The sequence below is a fragment of the Schistocerca americana genome, chromosome 4, assembly GCF_021461395.2.
Source record: "Schistocerca americana isolate TAMUIC-IGC-003095 chromosome 4, iqSchAmer2.1, whole genome shotgun sequence".
NCBI lineage: Eukaryota > Metazoa > Arthropoda > Insecta > Orthoptera > Acrididae > Schistocerca > Schistocerca americana.
Window position 1 is genome coordinate 459,027,295 of NC_060122.1, and position 15,620 is coordinate 459,042,914.

Below are 15,620 nucleotides of genomic sequence, written 5' to 3' on the forward strand. Positions count from 1 at the left end.
CCCTCCTATCCGTATCCTTGGCTGAGGATGACACGGCGGTCGGATGGTCCCGATGGGCCATTTGTGGCCTGAAGACGGAGTGCAAATACTCCCACAATGACAAATTACCTGTCACCTCACCTGTCAATAAGGTGACCTTGCCATTCAGGGTGTTGCGTTTTTTCCAGCAGAGTCGTTTCCCACCGCTGGTGGGAGTGCCATCAGAATGTGTGGGGTGTGTTGTGACTGGGTTCGTTCTGGGCGTTGCAGACGTGCTACGAGATGGAGCGCTACCTGAAGGAGGAGCCCCGCGCGCAGCGGCCGCGGTCGTCGCCCTCCGCGCAGCAGGAGGCGGCCCTTGGCAGCCCCGCGCCGCCCCCGCCGCCCCCGCAGCCGGCGGCGCCCGCAGCCAGCCCAGCCCCCGCCGCTGCCACCGCCGCCGTCAGCAGGAGGGCGCCGGCCGCCAGCCCGCTGCCGGCCGTTCCCTCGGCCACGTCCTTCGCCAGCGTGCCCGGCGTCTCCAAGCACCACCTCCACCACACCACCACCGCCACCGCCCCCACCACCACCTCCAGAGCTACGATCGCCTCCAGCGCTCTCAGCACGCCCACCTCCCGGCAGCACCGCCGGCACCACGACGACGACGTCGGACATATCTCTGCCAGGTGAGAACCGGTGCAAACTGATACAGTTATGATACAGTATCATTCAGATATTGGCTTAGTTTTCTCTTCACAGCTCGCACAACTAAGCAGCGTGTCATTTGAAGAAGTATCTTTCTACTCACGTTGACACGTAAAATAAAATAAACAAATGAAAGAACACGTGAAGTATAATAAACAATTTTTTTCAGTCGAAAGTGTTTGTTTTACTATTTACTACACTGCACGATGTACACTGAAGAGCCAAAGAAACTGGTTCACTTGCCTCATATCGTGTAGGGCTCCCGCGAACACGCAGAACTGCCGCAACACGACGTGGCCTGGATTCGACTAGAGGAAATTGACACCGTGAATCCTGTAGGGCTGTTCATAAATCCGTAAGAGTACTTGGGGCGGAGATCTCTTTTGAACAGCACGTTGCAAGGCTTCCCAGATACGCTCAATAATGTTCATGCCTGGGGAGTTTGGTGGCCAGCGGAAGTGTTTAAATTCGGAAGAGTGTTCCTGGAGCCACTCTACAGCAATTGTGGACGTGTGAGGTGTCGCATTGTCCTGCTGGAATTGGCCGGAATGCACAATGGACATGAATGGATGCTTACGTGCGTGTCACTTGTCAATGTCGTATCTAGACGTATGAGGGTTCCCATATCATTCAGTCGTCGTTGGTCCCGTTCTTGCAGAATCTTTTTCCGGGCCCTCCGATATCGGATATTTGATGTTTAACCGGATTCTTGATGTTCACGATACACTCGTGACATGGTCGTACGGGAAGATCCCCACTTCATCGCTACTTCGGAGATGCTGAGTCCCATCACTCGTGCGCCGACTGTAACACCACGTTCAAACTCACTTAAACCTTGATAACCTGCCGTTTTAGCAGCAGTAACCGATCTAACAACTGCGCCAGACGCTTGATGTCTTATATAGGCGTTGATGATCGCAGCGTCGTATTCTGCCAGTTTGCACATCTCTGTATTTGAACACGCATGCCTATACGAGTTTCTTTGCCGCTTCAGTGTGACTCCATCGTCATGTGTAATTCGATTATCGTACAACGAGGGTAATGTAATGAAATCGAATTAAGTTAGTCGATGCTGACGGAATTAGATAAGCAGAAATTCATGTTACCACCGTAAGCTGCTTTTCGTGAATAATGCTTTATTGACAATCACTTCCAAGTCGACTTACGAATATGGTTTGATAAGAGACATCTTGGTGGGCTTCTGTCTTCCAAACCCCAGAAATTCTCCCCACAGATGTGGGACGTGCTATAGACAAGATGAAAAAAAGGAACTGCCTCAGATGATGATGATATACCCCAGTCGATACTTTAAAACTGATGAATCAGGATTACATAAATCTCACAACGTTACGGAAGATAATCTTCAGTTTTCAGGTATAACATATCGGCTGAGATGAAGAAAATAGTTCCTGTCTAATGTGTACCAGTAATAAGTTATGGATGTGAGACATGGACATTAAATGAGTTCAATTGCTGGAAAACTCTTAGTAATTCAACGAGGATTTCAAAGGTAAATGTTGCTACAAAAAGAAAGACCGAAAGAAAGCAGTAGATATCAGACGTACAACAAAGTTCTGTGACGTAACGGGAAGTGTAAACATCTAGAGAAAGTAGGGGGCTGGTCATGTCGCGCGAAGAAGGGATGGCAGATGGTCAAAACAGATGCTAGACTTGAGCTCAATTTATGCCAAAAAAGACCGTGGGAACGTCACCATAAAGATGGGGCAGCAACTGAACATATAGAGCTAGATTCAGTTGTCAACTGGAAGAATCTGCTGGAATCCTATGATGCACGCCGATTAAAAGGGGCCACATCAAGGAAGGATTAGTTTCGCTGATGGCGATGATCTTGATAAGACAGGTTAACACGTAAAAAGTCATATCCAAATTAACAGTTGTGTTAGTGGTGAAAATTTATACACTCCTGGAAATTGAAATAAGAACACCGTGAATTCATTGTCCCAGGAAGGGGAAACTTTATTGACACATTCCTGGGGTCAGATACATCACATGATCACACTGACAGAACCACAGGCACATAGACACAGGCAACAGAGCATGCACAATGTCGGCACTAGTACAGTGTATATCCACCTTTCGCAGCAATGCAGGCTGCTATTCTCCCATGGAGACGATCGTAGAGATGCTGGATGTAGTCCTGTGGAACGGCTTGCCATGCCATTTCCACCTGGCGCCTCAGTTGGACCAGCGTTCGTGCTGGACGTGCAGACCGCGTGAGACGACGCTTCATCCAGTCCCAAACATGCTCAATGGGGGACAGATCCGGATATCTTGCTGGCCAGGGTAGTTGACTTACACCTTCTAGAGCACGTTGGGTGGCACGGGAAACATGCGGACGTGCATTGTCCTGTTGGAACAGCAAGTTCCCTTGCCGGTCTAGGAATGGTAGAACGATGGGTTCGATGACGCTTTGGATGTACCGTGCACTGTTCAGTGTCCCCTCGACGATCACCAGTGGTGTACGGCCAGTGTAGGAGATCGCTCCCCACACCATGATGCCGGGTGTTGGCCCTGTGTGCCTCGGTCGTATGCAGTCCTGATTGTGGCACTCACCTGCACGGCGCCAAACACGCATACGACCATCATTGGCACCAAGGCAGAAGCGACTCTCATCGCTGAAGACGACACGTCTCCATTCGTCCCTCCATTCACGCCTGTCGCGACACCACTGGAGGCGGGCTGCACGATGTTGGGGCGTGAGCGGAAGACGGCCTAACGGTGTGCGAGACCGTAGCCCAGCTTCATGGAGACGGTTGCGAATGGTCATCGCCGATACCCCAGGAGCAACAGTGTCCCTAATTTGCTGGGAAGTGGCGGTGCGGTCCCCTACGGCACTGCGTAGGATCCTACGGTCTTGGCGTGCATCCGTGCGTCGCTGCGGTCCGGTTCCAGGTCGACGGGCACGTGCACCTTCCGCCGACCACTGGCGACAACATCGATGTACTGTGGAGACCTCACGCCCCACGTGTTGAGCAATTCGGCGGTACGTCCACCCAGCCTCCCGCATGCCCACTATACGCCCTCGCTCAAAGTCCGTCAACTGCACACACGGTTCACGTCCACGCTGTCGCGGCATGCTACCAGTGTTAAAGACTGCGATGGAGCTCCGTATGCCACGGCAAACTGGCTGACACTGACGGCGGCGGTGCACAAATGCTGCGCAGCTAGCGCCATTCGACGGCCAACACCGCGGTTCCTGGTGTGTCCGCTGTGCCGTGCGTGTGATCATTGCTTGTACAGCCCTCTCGCAGTGTCCGGAGCAAGTATGGTGGGTCTGACACACCGGTGTCAATGTGTTCTTTTTTCCATTTCCAGGAGTGTATTACAACTTTCTCCACTGCTATCAAATGTTCTCCTCATCACCAATAAACACACGTCTATCGCATCTGTATGACATCTCCTGAGACCTATTGACGAAGCTCGTACAGCTTTGATAGATCCTTATTGTCATGTGGTGTGGAAAAATGACTAGTCGTGAGTAAAGCAGTATTCACTACAAGCAGCTTCTGGTGGTGACAGGAATTTCTTCAAATACATTACAGCTTCAGAGTACGTTTTACAAATATACAGGGTGTTTCAAAATTACACGTACGAACTTCGAGGGATGTCTTGAGGCACAAAATGAGCATAGGAACCTGTGTCCAGAAATGTCATCCAGTGACACTAAAGAGCACTAAAATTATAGACTCCGGCGCCTGTAAATGTATGTATATAGGGGGTGATTCCGTGATGATGATACGAATTTTCTAGGATGATGGAGAAGGATAAATGTATCAATCAGAGGTATGAGTCCCTGTGCCGGATACCAACGAGTCGCAAGTTATAAACGAAAACAGTTCTGATACTTCTGGCCAGTGAAATACAAGTGTCGGTACTGTTATTGCTAACATTGTAGAGTAGGTAACTTTCAGAAGTGGTAGTATCGAACAAAGCAAGAAAAATATTTCCAGTAAACATGGGTTCTAAATGCATAGCTGAGGAGCTATGAGCACTACTTGTTGATCACTAGCATGAAACACATCTCCTCTATTGAAAAAATGCTCATAGCTCTTAACGTATACTTTTCCCGTCCATGTATTCCACCGTTCGAGGTACCAGAAAGTTTTTCGCTTATAACTTTCGACTCGTTCGTTTCCGGACCAGGGTCCCTTATCTGAGATTGATACATTTATCCTTCTCCATCATCCCTGAAAGTTTGTAACCATCTCTGAATCACCCTGTATGTACATATACGCATAAAATTTCGACACACTGTAGCGCCGACGCGGGTTCCTATTATTTCTCAAGACACCTTCTCCATCCTCTCAAAGTTCTTCAGTGTAATTTTGAAACACACTGTATACCGGAATTACATGAGGATACGTGACGCTGAAAGTAGGAGATGAGTTTTGCTGTTTGGGGAGTAAAATAACTGGTGATGGAGCAGACAGAATGGATTTAAATTGCAGGCTAGCATTAACAAGGAGAGACATTTCTGAATTTGTTAACATCCAATATAAAATGTACGTTTCAGAAAGTTGTTTTGTGATAGAATCTGGAGTGTAGCCCTGCGTGAAAGTGACACGTGGACAATAATCAATTCAGGTAAGAAGAGAATAAAAACTGTTGAAATCCGTCCTACAGAAGAATTTTGAAGACTGGGTGCATAGATGGAGTAGCTATTCAGTTGTGTAAGAAAAAAAAATTGATTGTACAGCTAGATTAAAAGATGGGATAAGATGACAGTACATACCCTGAGGAATCGTCAGTTTGCTGATGAAGGGAAGTGTCGAAGGTCAAATTTGTAGGAGGAGACCAAGGCTTGAATAAAATAAACAAGTTGATGTTGGCTGCAGCAGCTATTCCGAGATGAAGAGGCTTGCACAAGATAGACAGGAGTGGAGAGCTGCATCAGACTAATCACTGAATTGGAAATCGCAACAACAAACAGTTTTCCGGAATGTGACGAAATCGTGCGAGAATTTGGGTCTGTTATCTCCACACCACATTACGATGGGTGGTGTAGGGTGCGCATTCTTAGACAATTTTGTATGAGTGATGCTGAATTTTGCATTTCTCTTCGTCGTTTTCGACTGCAAGAGCGAAAAAGTTTGTAAAAATGTAAGTCTGCATTTAAAATGTGGTAGTATTTACTTTCTATATAAGACATGTTTTTCTCTGCGGTAAGTAAATACAGCTTAGTTCAAGACTTACATAATTTCGCATGATAAATTAGATTTGTTTTTCGCTTTGCAACAAAAAAAAAAAAAAAAAGGAAAAATCAGCACCTCCGTCGCAAACGAAACACAACTAGACGAAAATGATAAGAAATTCTCGAAATGCACCGTACTATGTATGGAGATAAAACAACATTATAAAGTGGCTTGCAGCAAAAATTAATTATGTTACAAGATAAAAAAAAATTACGTATAATGTTAACCGGTGGGTACCATATGGCGTTTATCGTAGCAACACTAACAAACCGAGTCTCGAGAGATGAATAACTTAAACTGTTCTTATGCCTGGCGTAGTGTAAAATAACAGACGTGATTCTAGAACACTGGCCTGAAGTACGGTGCGGTTAAGGTTATTTCACTCAGTTCGAGCTCGGAAACAATTTAATGACTAACAACCCAATTTATTGTTGTGCCTCTTGTACTGCAGTTGAGGTGAGCGGGAAGTTTTATGATGGACACAGATCGAGACGGCAGTTTCCTCTGATGCTGTGGGCTGACCGCCGTGGTGCGCGTGGCAGGTCGCTGTCCGAGGACGAGGAGGCGCTGGACGAGCTGGACGTGGACGTGGACGTGGACGTGGACGTGGACGTCGAGGAGGACCTGGACGAGGTGGACGACGATGAGGCGGAGCTGTCGTGGCAGGAGCTGCCGGCGGGCGGGCGGCTCGCGTGCCGCGCCGCCATGCTGCTGGTGCGCCAGGGCCAGCGCGGGGACCCCGCCGACGCGGACGTCGACGGCGACGGCGACGCGGACGGCGACCTGGACGCGGACGCGCTCGACGACGACGAGGACCTGCTGTACGAGGTGGTGCAGCCGCTGCTCACGCCGCCGTCCAGCCCCGAGTCCGGCCGCGGCAACTCCTCCAGCAACTCCAGCTCCTCTTCCAGCGCCGGCAGCACCTCCAACGGACAGGTGAGCTACTAATCCTTCCTCTAATACCACCCATCCCCAACGGTCAGGTGCATCATTAGCTCTTCCTCTGCCACCACCCTCCTCCAACAGGCAGTTGCGTTCCAATTATGTGATTAGCAGTTCGAGGTATACCTTGTACCTGGAGCTGATAGATGGGTTTTTAGGTCTTCCTCTACAGTCCTCACCTTCAGTATGACAGCGTCAGTTCAATAATGTGATTAGCTTCTTCTGATATACCTTCCACCTCCAATGCTCATGTCTGGTCCACTATTATTAATGGCTCTTCTTGAAGTAACACCCAACACGAGATGTGATATGTCCAAACATTGTGACTGGATCTTCCTAATATTCCACGCTTCTCCAAAAGGCAGGTGTGCTCCAATATTGTGGTTAAGTCTCCAAGACTTACGACCTACCTCCAGTGGGCAAGATATACACTCCTGGAAATTGAAATAAGAACACAGTGAATTCATTGTCCCAGGAAGGGGAAACTTTATTGACACATTCCTGGGGTCAGATACATCACATGATCACACTGACAGAACCACAGGCACATAAACACAGGCAACAGAGCATGCACAATGTCGGCACTAGTACAGTGTATATCCACCTTTCGCAGCAATGCAGGCTGCTATTCTCCCATGGAGACGATCGTAGAGATGCTGGATGTAGTCCTGTGGAACGGCTTGCCATGCCATTTCAACCTGGCGCCTCAGTTGGACCAGCGTTCGTGCTGGACGTGCAGACCGCGTGAGACGACGCTTCATCCAGTCCCAAACATGCTCAATGGGGGACAGATCCGGAGATCTTGCTGGCCAGGGTAGTTGACTTACACCTTCTAGAGCACGTTGGGTGGCACGGGATACATGCGGACGTGCATTGTCCTGTTGGAACAGCAAGTTCCCTTGCCGGTCTAGGAATGGTAGAACGATGGGTTCGATGACGGTTTGGATGTACCGTGCACTATTCAGTGTCCACTCGACGATCACCAGTGGTGTACGGCCAGTGTAGGAGATCGCTCCCCACACCATGATGCCGGGTGTTGGCCCTGTGTGCCTCGGTCGTATGCAGTCCTGATTGTGGCGCTCACCTGCACGGCGCCAAACACGCATACGACCATCATTGGCACCAAGACAGAAGCGACTCTCATCGCTGAAGACGACACGTCTCCATTCGTCCCTCCATTCACGCCTGTCGCGACACCACTGGAGGCGGGCTGCACGATGTTGGGGCGTGAGCGGAAGACGGCCTAACGGTGTGCGGGACCGTAGCCCAGCTTCATGGAGACGGTTGCGAATGGTCCTCGCCGATACCCCAGGAGCAACAGTGTCCCTAATTTGCTGGGAAGTGGCGGTGCGGTCCCCTACGGCACTGCGTAGGATCCTACGGTCTTGGCGTGCATCCGTGCGTCGCTGCGGTCCGGTCCCAGGTCGACGGGCACGTGCACCTTCCGCCGACCACTGGCGACAACATCGATGTACTGTGGAGACCTCACGCCCCACGTGTTGAGCAATTCGGCGGTACGTCCACCCGGCCTCCCGCATGCCCACTATACGCCCTCGCTCAAAGTCCGTCAACTGCACATACGGTTCACGTCCACGCTGTCGCGGCATGCTACCAGTGTTAAAGACTGCGATGGAGCTCCGTATGCCACGGCAAACTGGCTGACACTGACGGCGGCGGTGCACAAATGCTGCGCAGCTAGCGCCATTCGACGGCCAACACCGCGGTTCCTGGTGTGTCCGCTGTGCCGTGCGTGTGATCATTGCTTGTACAGCCCTCTCGCAGTGTCCGGAGCAAATATGGTGGGTCTGACACACCGGTGTCAAAGTGTTCTTTTTTCCATTTCCAGGAGTGTATATTTGTGCGATTAGTTCTTCCAATCATACCAGCCACCTCTACCAAGCTGGTACATTTCAACACTGTGATCAGCTCTTCCTCATTTACTACACACTTCATTTCAGTGCTGTGATTACTGCTTCCCAATATACTGTACCTCCAGTGAGCATATGCACTTCACTGTTGTAATTAGCTCTTCCTGACACAAGACCCACCGATAATATAGCAAATAGAGTCCAATATTAGAATTAGATTTTCCTCACATACGATCTATCTCCAATGGGCAGGTGCATTCCATTATTTTGATTGCCTCTTCCTCATGTACCCCACAAACCAACCAACCTACTATACCTCCAGTGAGCAGATGTATTCCAGTATTGTGGTTATCTTCTGTTCATATGCCATCCACCTTCAATGAGCAGGCACAAACATCCAATTTAGTAGTGCTCCTGAAGTCATTTTGACACAATTCAGGGGAAATAAGATGATTAATTGTATTTCTGAGGAATTTACTGGTGTGAAGAGGAGGTGACTACACGTCTCATACGTGATATCAAAATGTGGCACAAAATCTGTTGGACTACTTTTAAAAATGGTCCAAACACTGCAGAGAATTTCGTTCCGCGTTCACTGTCTCTCAACAGTCTAAAAGGTACGAAACTTTCTGCTTAATAAGTCTCGTGTAAAATGATCCAACACATATGCCTACTGCATTGTCATTTCATGCTCTTGTAATCACTGATCGTGGAATATTGGATTATATGATTCCTCTGTGTTTCACATATAGTTGCAACGATGGGATAACGCTTAAGTGGATCATCTTTAAGGTATTTGAATTCAGGCACCTATTTCTGGATTCCTAAAAGTGAAGGGATAGATATCTTAAACATATTAATCAACACATAGGCTTTCATGGCTAGAGTCGATTTCAATAAAATTCTTCTGGTAATAAGACCCTGTCATATGTGATGAAACTACCAATGTTCAGCATATACACTGATAAGAGACTGCCCACATGAGTAGCCGAAATGTCGCTGATTTTACCACATCAAGACTTGATCACACACCCAGAAAATTTTTATTGAAAAGGTGTTCTAGTGTATCCACTTGAATAAAAGACTCACAACTGTAACTTTCAAAAGCTGCACAACAGAACAAATGTGTATATGAACTTGGTATCTGATTTTATTTATTGTGCAATATGTATAGCTAAACCTCGTTTATCGTGTCTAGGTCGTATCGTAGGTCATCCGGAATCTTCAAAATTCGGTTAATCCAGAGATTAAAACAATAGAATGAGATAGGTTAAATTCTATAAACAGCAATTTTAAATTTATTTTCACGCAAATTGTACATTACTTTGACATTAAGTTTCTATTCGAAACTAACAGTGCTTTATGTGCTGAAATGATGCTTTGAGTCAGATTCGTGTTCTGCACGATCACTTAGGTGTTTCTTCAGACAAGTTCAGCCGAAGACACCTCCCTCTTGCGTTGTAAATAAACCATAATTTTGTCCAGCTTCGTTCTTGCTCCCGCACGTGTCATAATATCCTCATACCGTCATTGTCTGCAGACGAAGAAACAGTGATAAGTTTACCATAAGAAATCATCAGAATGATGCCGTTTATTCTTTCAATCTGACCCCGTTCGAGTTACCACTACTGCTACTGCCATTATTATTATTATTATTATTATTATTATTACAAGATTAATACAAAGGTACACTAATATCATTATTTTCCTCAATCCATATTTTCTACTGCCAAGTCTCCCTTTTCCGGACATCCTCCTTGTGTACTCCGTGATGCTCCATTACTTTGATGATGTGGTCAGCCAAGGACATTGTGGTCTGACGCACTTATGTCTGCCAGGTTGTTTCCATCCAAAAATTTTCTTTATTTCCCGATGATTTGGCGTTCTCAACCTACACCCATACCACTTTCATAAGGTTCTTTCAATTCTGTACATTATTGTCTCATTCGTCATTATTTACAAATATATGTATATATACGTAAATAATCCATTTCTACAGCTATAAGTCTTCTTCCGGGGTCAGCATTTAAAATTTGTAGTTCTTTTCATTGCATAGGACAGGTTCGACCGTTCGACTATCCACTCCTTACTTATTGTTGTTAGAAATGTCCCTTCCAATCAATTTCAGCTACAAGCTTTTTCAACAGTTCTCCTTTTTTCCATTCTATGCAGTGCATTCAACTTTCTGTCCGTTGACACTACCATCCTATTTCTCAAGTAATTTTACACACACAACAAACGGGACATTCCAGAATTGTTAATATCAGTGTTACCTTGCTAACTGACATTGTGACAAATTCTATGTACTATGGATGGCTTAATTTAAATTTAATGATTGTCGTCGTCCATTGTTGTCACTGTTACTTCCGAAATACTGTATAGGTCTTCTACTTGAATAAAACTCTTCATTAACCTCATATCGAGATTAATTAGGGCGAGATAAAAAAAGTGATTAACTGGGCTAACATACGAATTGCAAAATTTCAATGATATGAATTTCGTCTCCGCCCCAAGTCACAAGTTTTCAGTTTGTCCTCACAATATGAGTAACTGAAACCGCTTATCTTACTTTTAATCTCAGATTTACTGACCACAGTTGTGCTTTTGGAAGTTTAAGTAATAATGAGTAACATTCGTTAGATGTCGTGGCGCTTTATCTGCCCAGTAGTTCATTGCAGCACGCACAGAGTGTTGCTTCTCTCCAGTAGGTAAAGATGCACAAACGTGTTTCAGGTGGTGTTCCGCGCGTCAGCGTCATCGGCGCATCACCATCACCACCACCACCATCACCTCCCACCCAGCGTGGCGCCAAACGCACCGCACATCACCCACGTGCCCACGCGACATCGGCACGACGTGTCGCCCGACTCCAAGAGGCGGATACACAAGTGCCAGTTCACCGGCTGCAAGAAGGTCTACACCAAGAGCTCGCACCTCAAGGCGCACCAGCGGACGCATACAGGTGGGTGAACATCGGTCACAAACCCTCCTACGTAAAAGCAATGCAACCTGTTTATCTTATTTTTTCTCACCGTGTGGTTCAAACATACAGGGTGTGGCGCTTAAATCAGGACAAATGAAACGTTTCTTTAAAAACACAGTTATTAAAACGAAACACAAATAAAAATGGAAACCCTTTTATATGTAAGTAGTGGCATCTTTCAAGGCTAACGTTACTCAAAGTAAACCCCTTCAACCGCAATGACCGCCTCTGGTCTTGTTCTAAAAGCCATTGGCCTTGCCGCAGTGGTAACACCGGTCAGACCACCGATGTCAAGCGCTGTCCGACAGGCCTAGCACTTGAGGCTGGAGGACCATCCCGTGTGCCGAGCGTTGTTGGCGAGCGCCGTGCATTCAGCCCCTGTTAGGCAAACTGAGGAGCTACTTGATTGATCACACACACCCCTCCATACCCGCATCCAGTAACGCTGAGGCTGACACGGCGGCCAGTCGGTACCGTTGGGTCTTAATGGCCAGTTCTGGAACAGTTTTTTCCGATCTTGTTCCTAAAGCGACCGCACGCATTCTTCAAAACAGCGCTGTCCGTATTCGCGAATGCTATGCGTAGAGATACGACATTAGGGTGCCTCATCTTGTTGGTAACTCTTTGGACTACGCTCCAGACATACGAGTAGAAGTCGTGGAGGTCCATATCCGGGCTATTCGGGGGCCAGAAATCCTTTGACCAGAACTTGTTAACGTTGTCCGAGAGCCAGTTTTGCACTAAAGGGCTCATATGAGGTCCTCCTCTGCTATTCGACGCATTGTCCACTCGCTGACATTCAAGACTGGCGCCAATTTCTTCAGCGATTGCCCCGGGTCCACCGAAATCAGCGCCTGAGCTTTTTCAGTGACTGCCGCAGTTCTTGACAAGCGTTTCTTCCAATGACGTTTCCTCGCCGGTTAAGTGTAATCTTCTACAGACTTCATCGAAGCATTATATTTGATCACAATATGGTGAAAAGTTGAGCTCGGGTACTCGATGAACAGAACTATTTGAGTGAGCGAACGCCCAGCGCCAAGATTGTCAATAATTGCAGCTCTTCGGTTGTGCTCCGCCCTTGTCCGAAACGTCTCTGCCATTTTGAGGTTCTGACCGTTTACTAGAAGCCTATCCTTTCATGAACGCCGATCGCCACCTACGGCAGAACTACGACATGGTGACAAATTCGAATTGCGAAATTTGTCCGGATTTAAGGGCCGCACCCTGTACACACTTTTTATCTTTTTCCTGTCTTAAGTCATCTCCTCTTTCCACCATGCGCTAATATTATCATTTCCACTTGTTTACTGCAGCAAATGCCATCGATAATCCGTTTGCATATTCTAGTCTGGTCAAGGCGTCACAGCATATACCCTATCCAGATCGGACTTCTTCTGCAAACACTTTACCACAGAAACTTTATATCAAGAATTTCCTCTAGTACCTCATCATTTCGTACCTTATACGTGAATGCAATTTTAATATTCTTACATACTCAATGCGTGAGTGAAATTAATTAAATGCTTTGTGATAACAGACAGTCTTATAACGAAAATATTTTCTAACGTCATCACTCCACTATTTCTCAGTTGATGGCAACCTTTTCATTTCGAAAGATCTACTGCAGCTAACAACCCCCGTTACTATTGCCCTCATACTTTTAGTCTAAGCTGTATACCCTAATTTTGGTGTTGCTGAACCTGCCGGTCTTTTCGTGTTCCCATTCTGAATCAACTTTCTATATAGGCCCGTAAACAGATACAGGAAATCAAACACACACACACACACACACACACACACACACACACACACACACAAGCACACGTTCGTTCCTTTTTATGGACACGTGACGCGGCAAGGGGTATACAAGGTGTCGCAAGAGGAATAGTTAATGTTCAGGGATACGGCAGGAAAGATAATTCGAAACTGAAAGTCTAGTAAACATGAGCTCTAAAATTCACACCGTACCTAAAGACCTATGAACACTTGTTTATTAGAAAGGTGTGCTTCACAATAGTGAAGATGAGTAAGTGCTGATAACTCTTAAGGCAAGATAGATAGTTTTTTCTTGATTTGATACATACTACCACCTCGCAAAACATGGAAAGTAAAGAGCTTTCAGCAGAAGAAATGTATTTCACCGTGTCGAAGATAGAAATTCTCCCAGCTGACAAGGTATGCATTTTAGAGCCGATGTTTACTGGACATTTTTGCTTCGAATGATCGTTCGCGTCATGTCTCTGGATATTGACCATTTCTCCTGGGAACGTCTCTGTAAGTGGAGCAAAGGCAAGTGATGTGTTTTTCTGGCGACTATACAGGCCGCATATTGAAAGACCACTGCCAAGAAGGACTACTGCAAAGGGTAGCTTTTTGACCTGGCGTCTAGGAACAGGTGTCTCGTAAAAGGCAAAACTTGGCGGCAGTTGGCTTGATACTGTCTTGAATATCTATGGAACGTGGTTGAAAAACGATCAGACTACGAGTACGCGGGAAAGTGCTGACAGGCCATGACTCATCCCAGAAATTGGATGTTGAAGGCTTGTGCGCTCTGTAAAGCAGGACAGGTGGAGATATGTGGTAGATTTGGAGACGGACTGCTGTGCTGGTAAGGGCACAAGCGTTCCAAAGCACACCGAACAGCGCACATAGTTGAACATGGGATTCTGTAGCAGAAGGACCCTACGTGTTCACACGTTGTCATTGACGAAAGCAGAGGGCACGAAATAGTCGAAATTTGACCAAAGAAGAATGTAAGCTTGACACCTGGTCAGATGAATCAGTTTCTTGTTGCACCAGGTCGATGACTGTGAATATGCGCCGTCATCTAGGCGAACGTCCTGCGTTAGTAATCGAAGGCCCCGTCACAGCTGTGGACTGCCTGAACATTATTTAGGATGATCGGCATCCATACAAGCTATGACGTCTTCTCCGATAGCGAAGCATCTCCAGCAGGATAGCTATTCATGGTGCAAGACCAAAATCGTGCTGCAGTGGTGTGAGGAGCATGATAATGAACAGAAATTGATGTTTCGTCCAGCATATTCGCCTGAACTGAATCAGATGTTACAGATCTGGTACGCTATCGGCCGACATCTCCGCACCCAGAAACCGCTGGTCAGTAATTGATCAGAAATGCGTGACCTGTGAGTAGACGTTGTCATATACATTATGTGATCAAAAGAATCCAGACAATTCGCTGTAAATGACTTACAAGTTCTTGGCACCCTCCATTAGTAATGCTGGAATTCAGTATGGTGCTGGCCCACCCTTGCCCCTTGATGACAGCTTGCACTCTCGCAGGCATACGTTCAATCAGGTGCTGGACGGTTTCTTGGGGAATGGCAGCCCATTCTTCACGGAGTGCTGCGCTGAGGAGAGATATCGATGTTGGCCGGTGAGGCCTGGCGCGTAGTCGGCGTTCCAAAACATCCCAAAGGTGTTCTACAGGATTCAGGTCAGGACTCTGTGCAGGCCAGTCCATTACAGGGCTGTTGCTGTCGTGTAACCACTCCGCCACAGGCCGTGCATTATGAGCAGGTGCTCGATCGTGTTGAAAGATGCATCTCCGAATTGCTCTTCAACGGTGGGAAGCAAAAAAGTGCTTAAAACATCAATGTAGGTCTGTGCTGTGATAGTGCCACGCAAGACAACAAGGGGTGCAAGCCTCCATGAAAAACACGACCATATCATAACACCACCACCTCCGAATTTTACTGTTGGCAGTACGCACGCTGTCAGATGTACACCGGGCATTCGCCATATCCAGACCCTGCCATCGGATGCCACATTGTGTACCGTGATTCGTCACTCCACACAACGTTTTTCCACTGTTCAGTCGTCCAATGTTTACGCTCCTCACACCAAGCGAGGCGTCGTTTGGCATTTACCTTTGCGATATGTGGCTTATGAGCAGCCGCTCGATCATGAGATACAAGTTTTATCACCTCT

The 15,620-nt window shown here is 47.1% G+C and overlaps 1 protein-coding gene across 1 annotated transcript in view; it reads left to right on the forward strand.

Moving 5' to 3' along the window:
* Positions 1-261: 261 nt before the first annotated feature.
* LOC124613543 (zinc finger and SCAN domain-containing protein 5B-like) overlaps positions 262-15,620 on the forward strand; it is a 67,806-nt gene continuing 52,447 nt past the window's right edge. The window contains exons 1-3 of the mRNA XM_047142255.1: positions 262-644; positions 6,419-6,812; positions 11,420-11,648. Of these exons, the coding sequence (XP_046998211.1) occupies positions 262-644; positions 6,419-6,812; positions 11,420-11,648 (1,006 nt within the window). The remainder of the gene's footprint in view (positions 645-6,418; positions 6,813-11,419; positions 11,649-15,620) is intronic.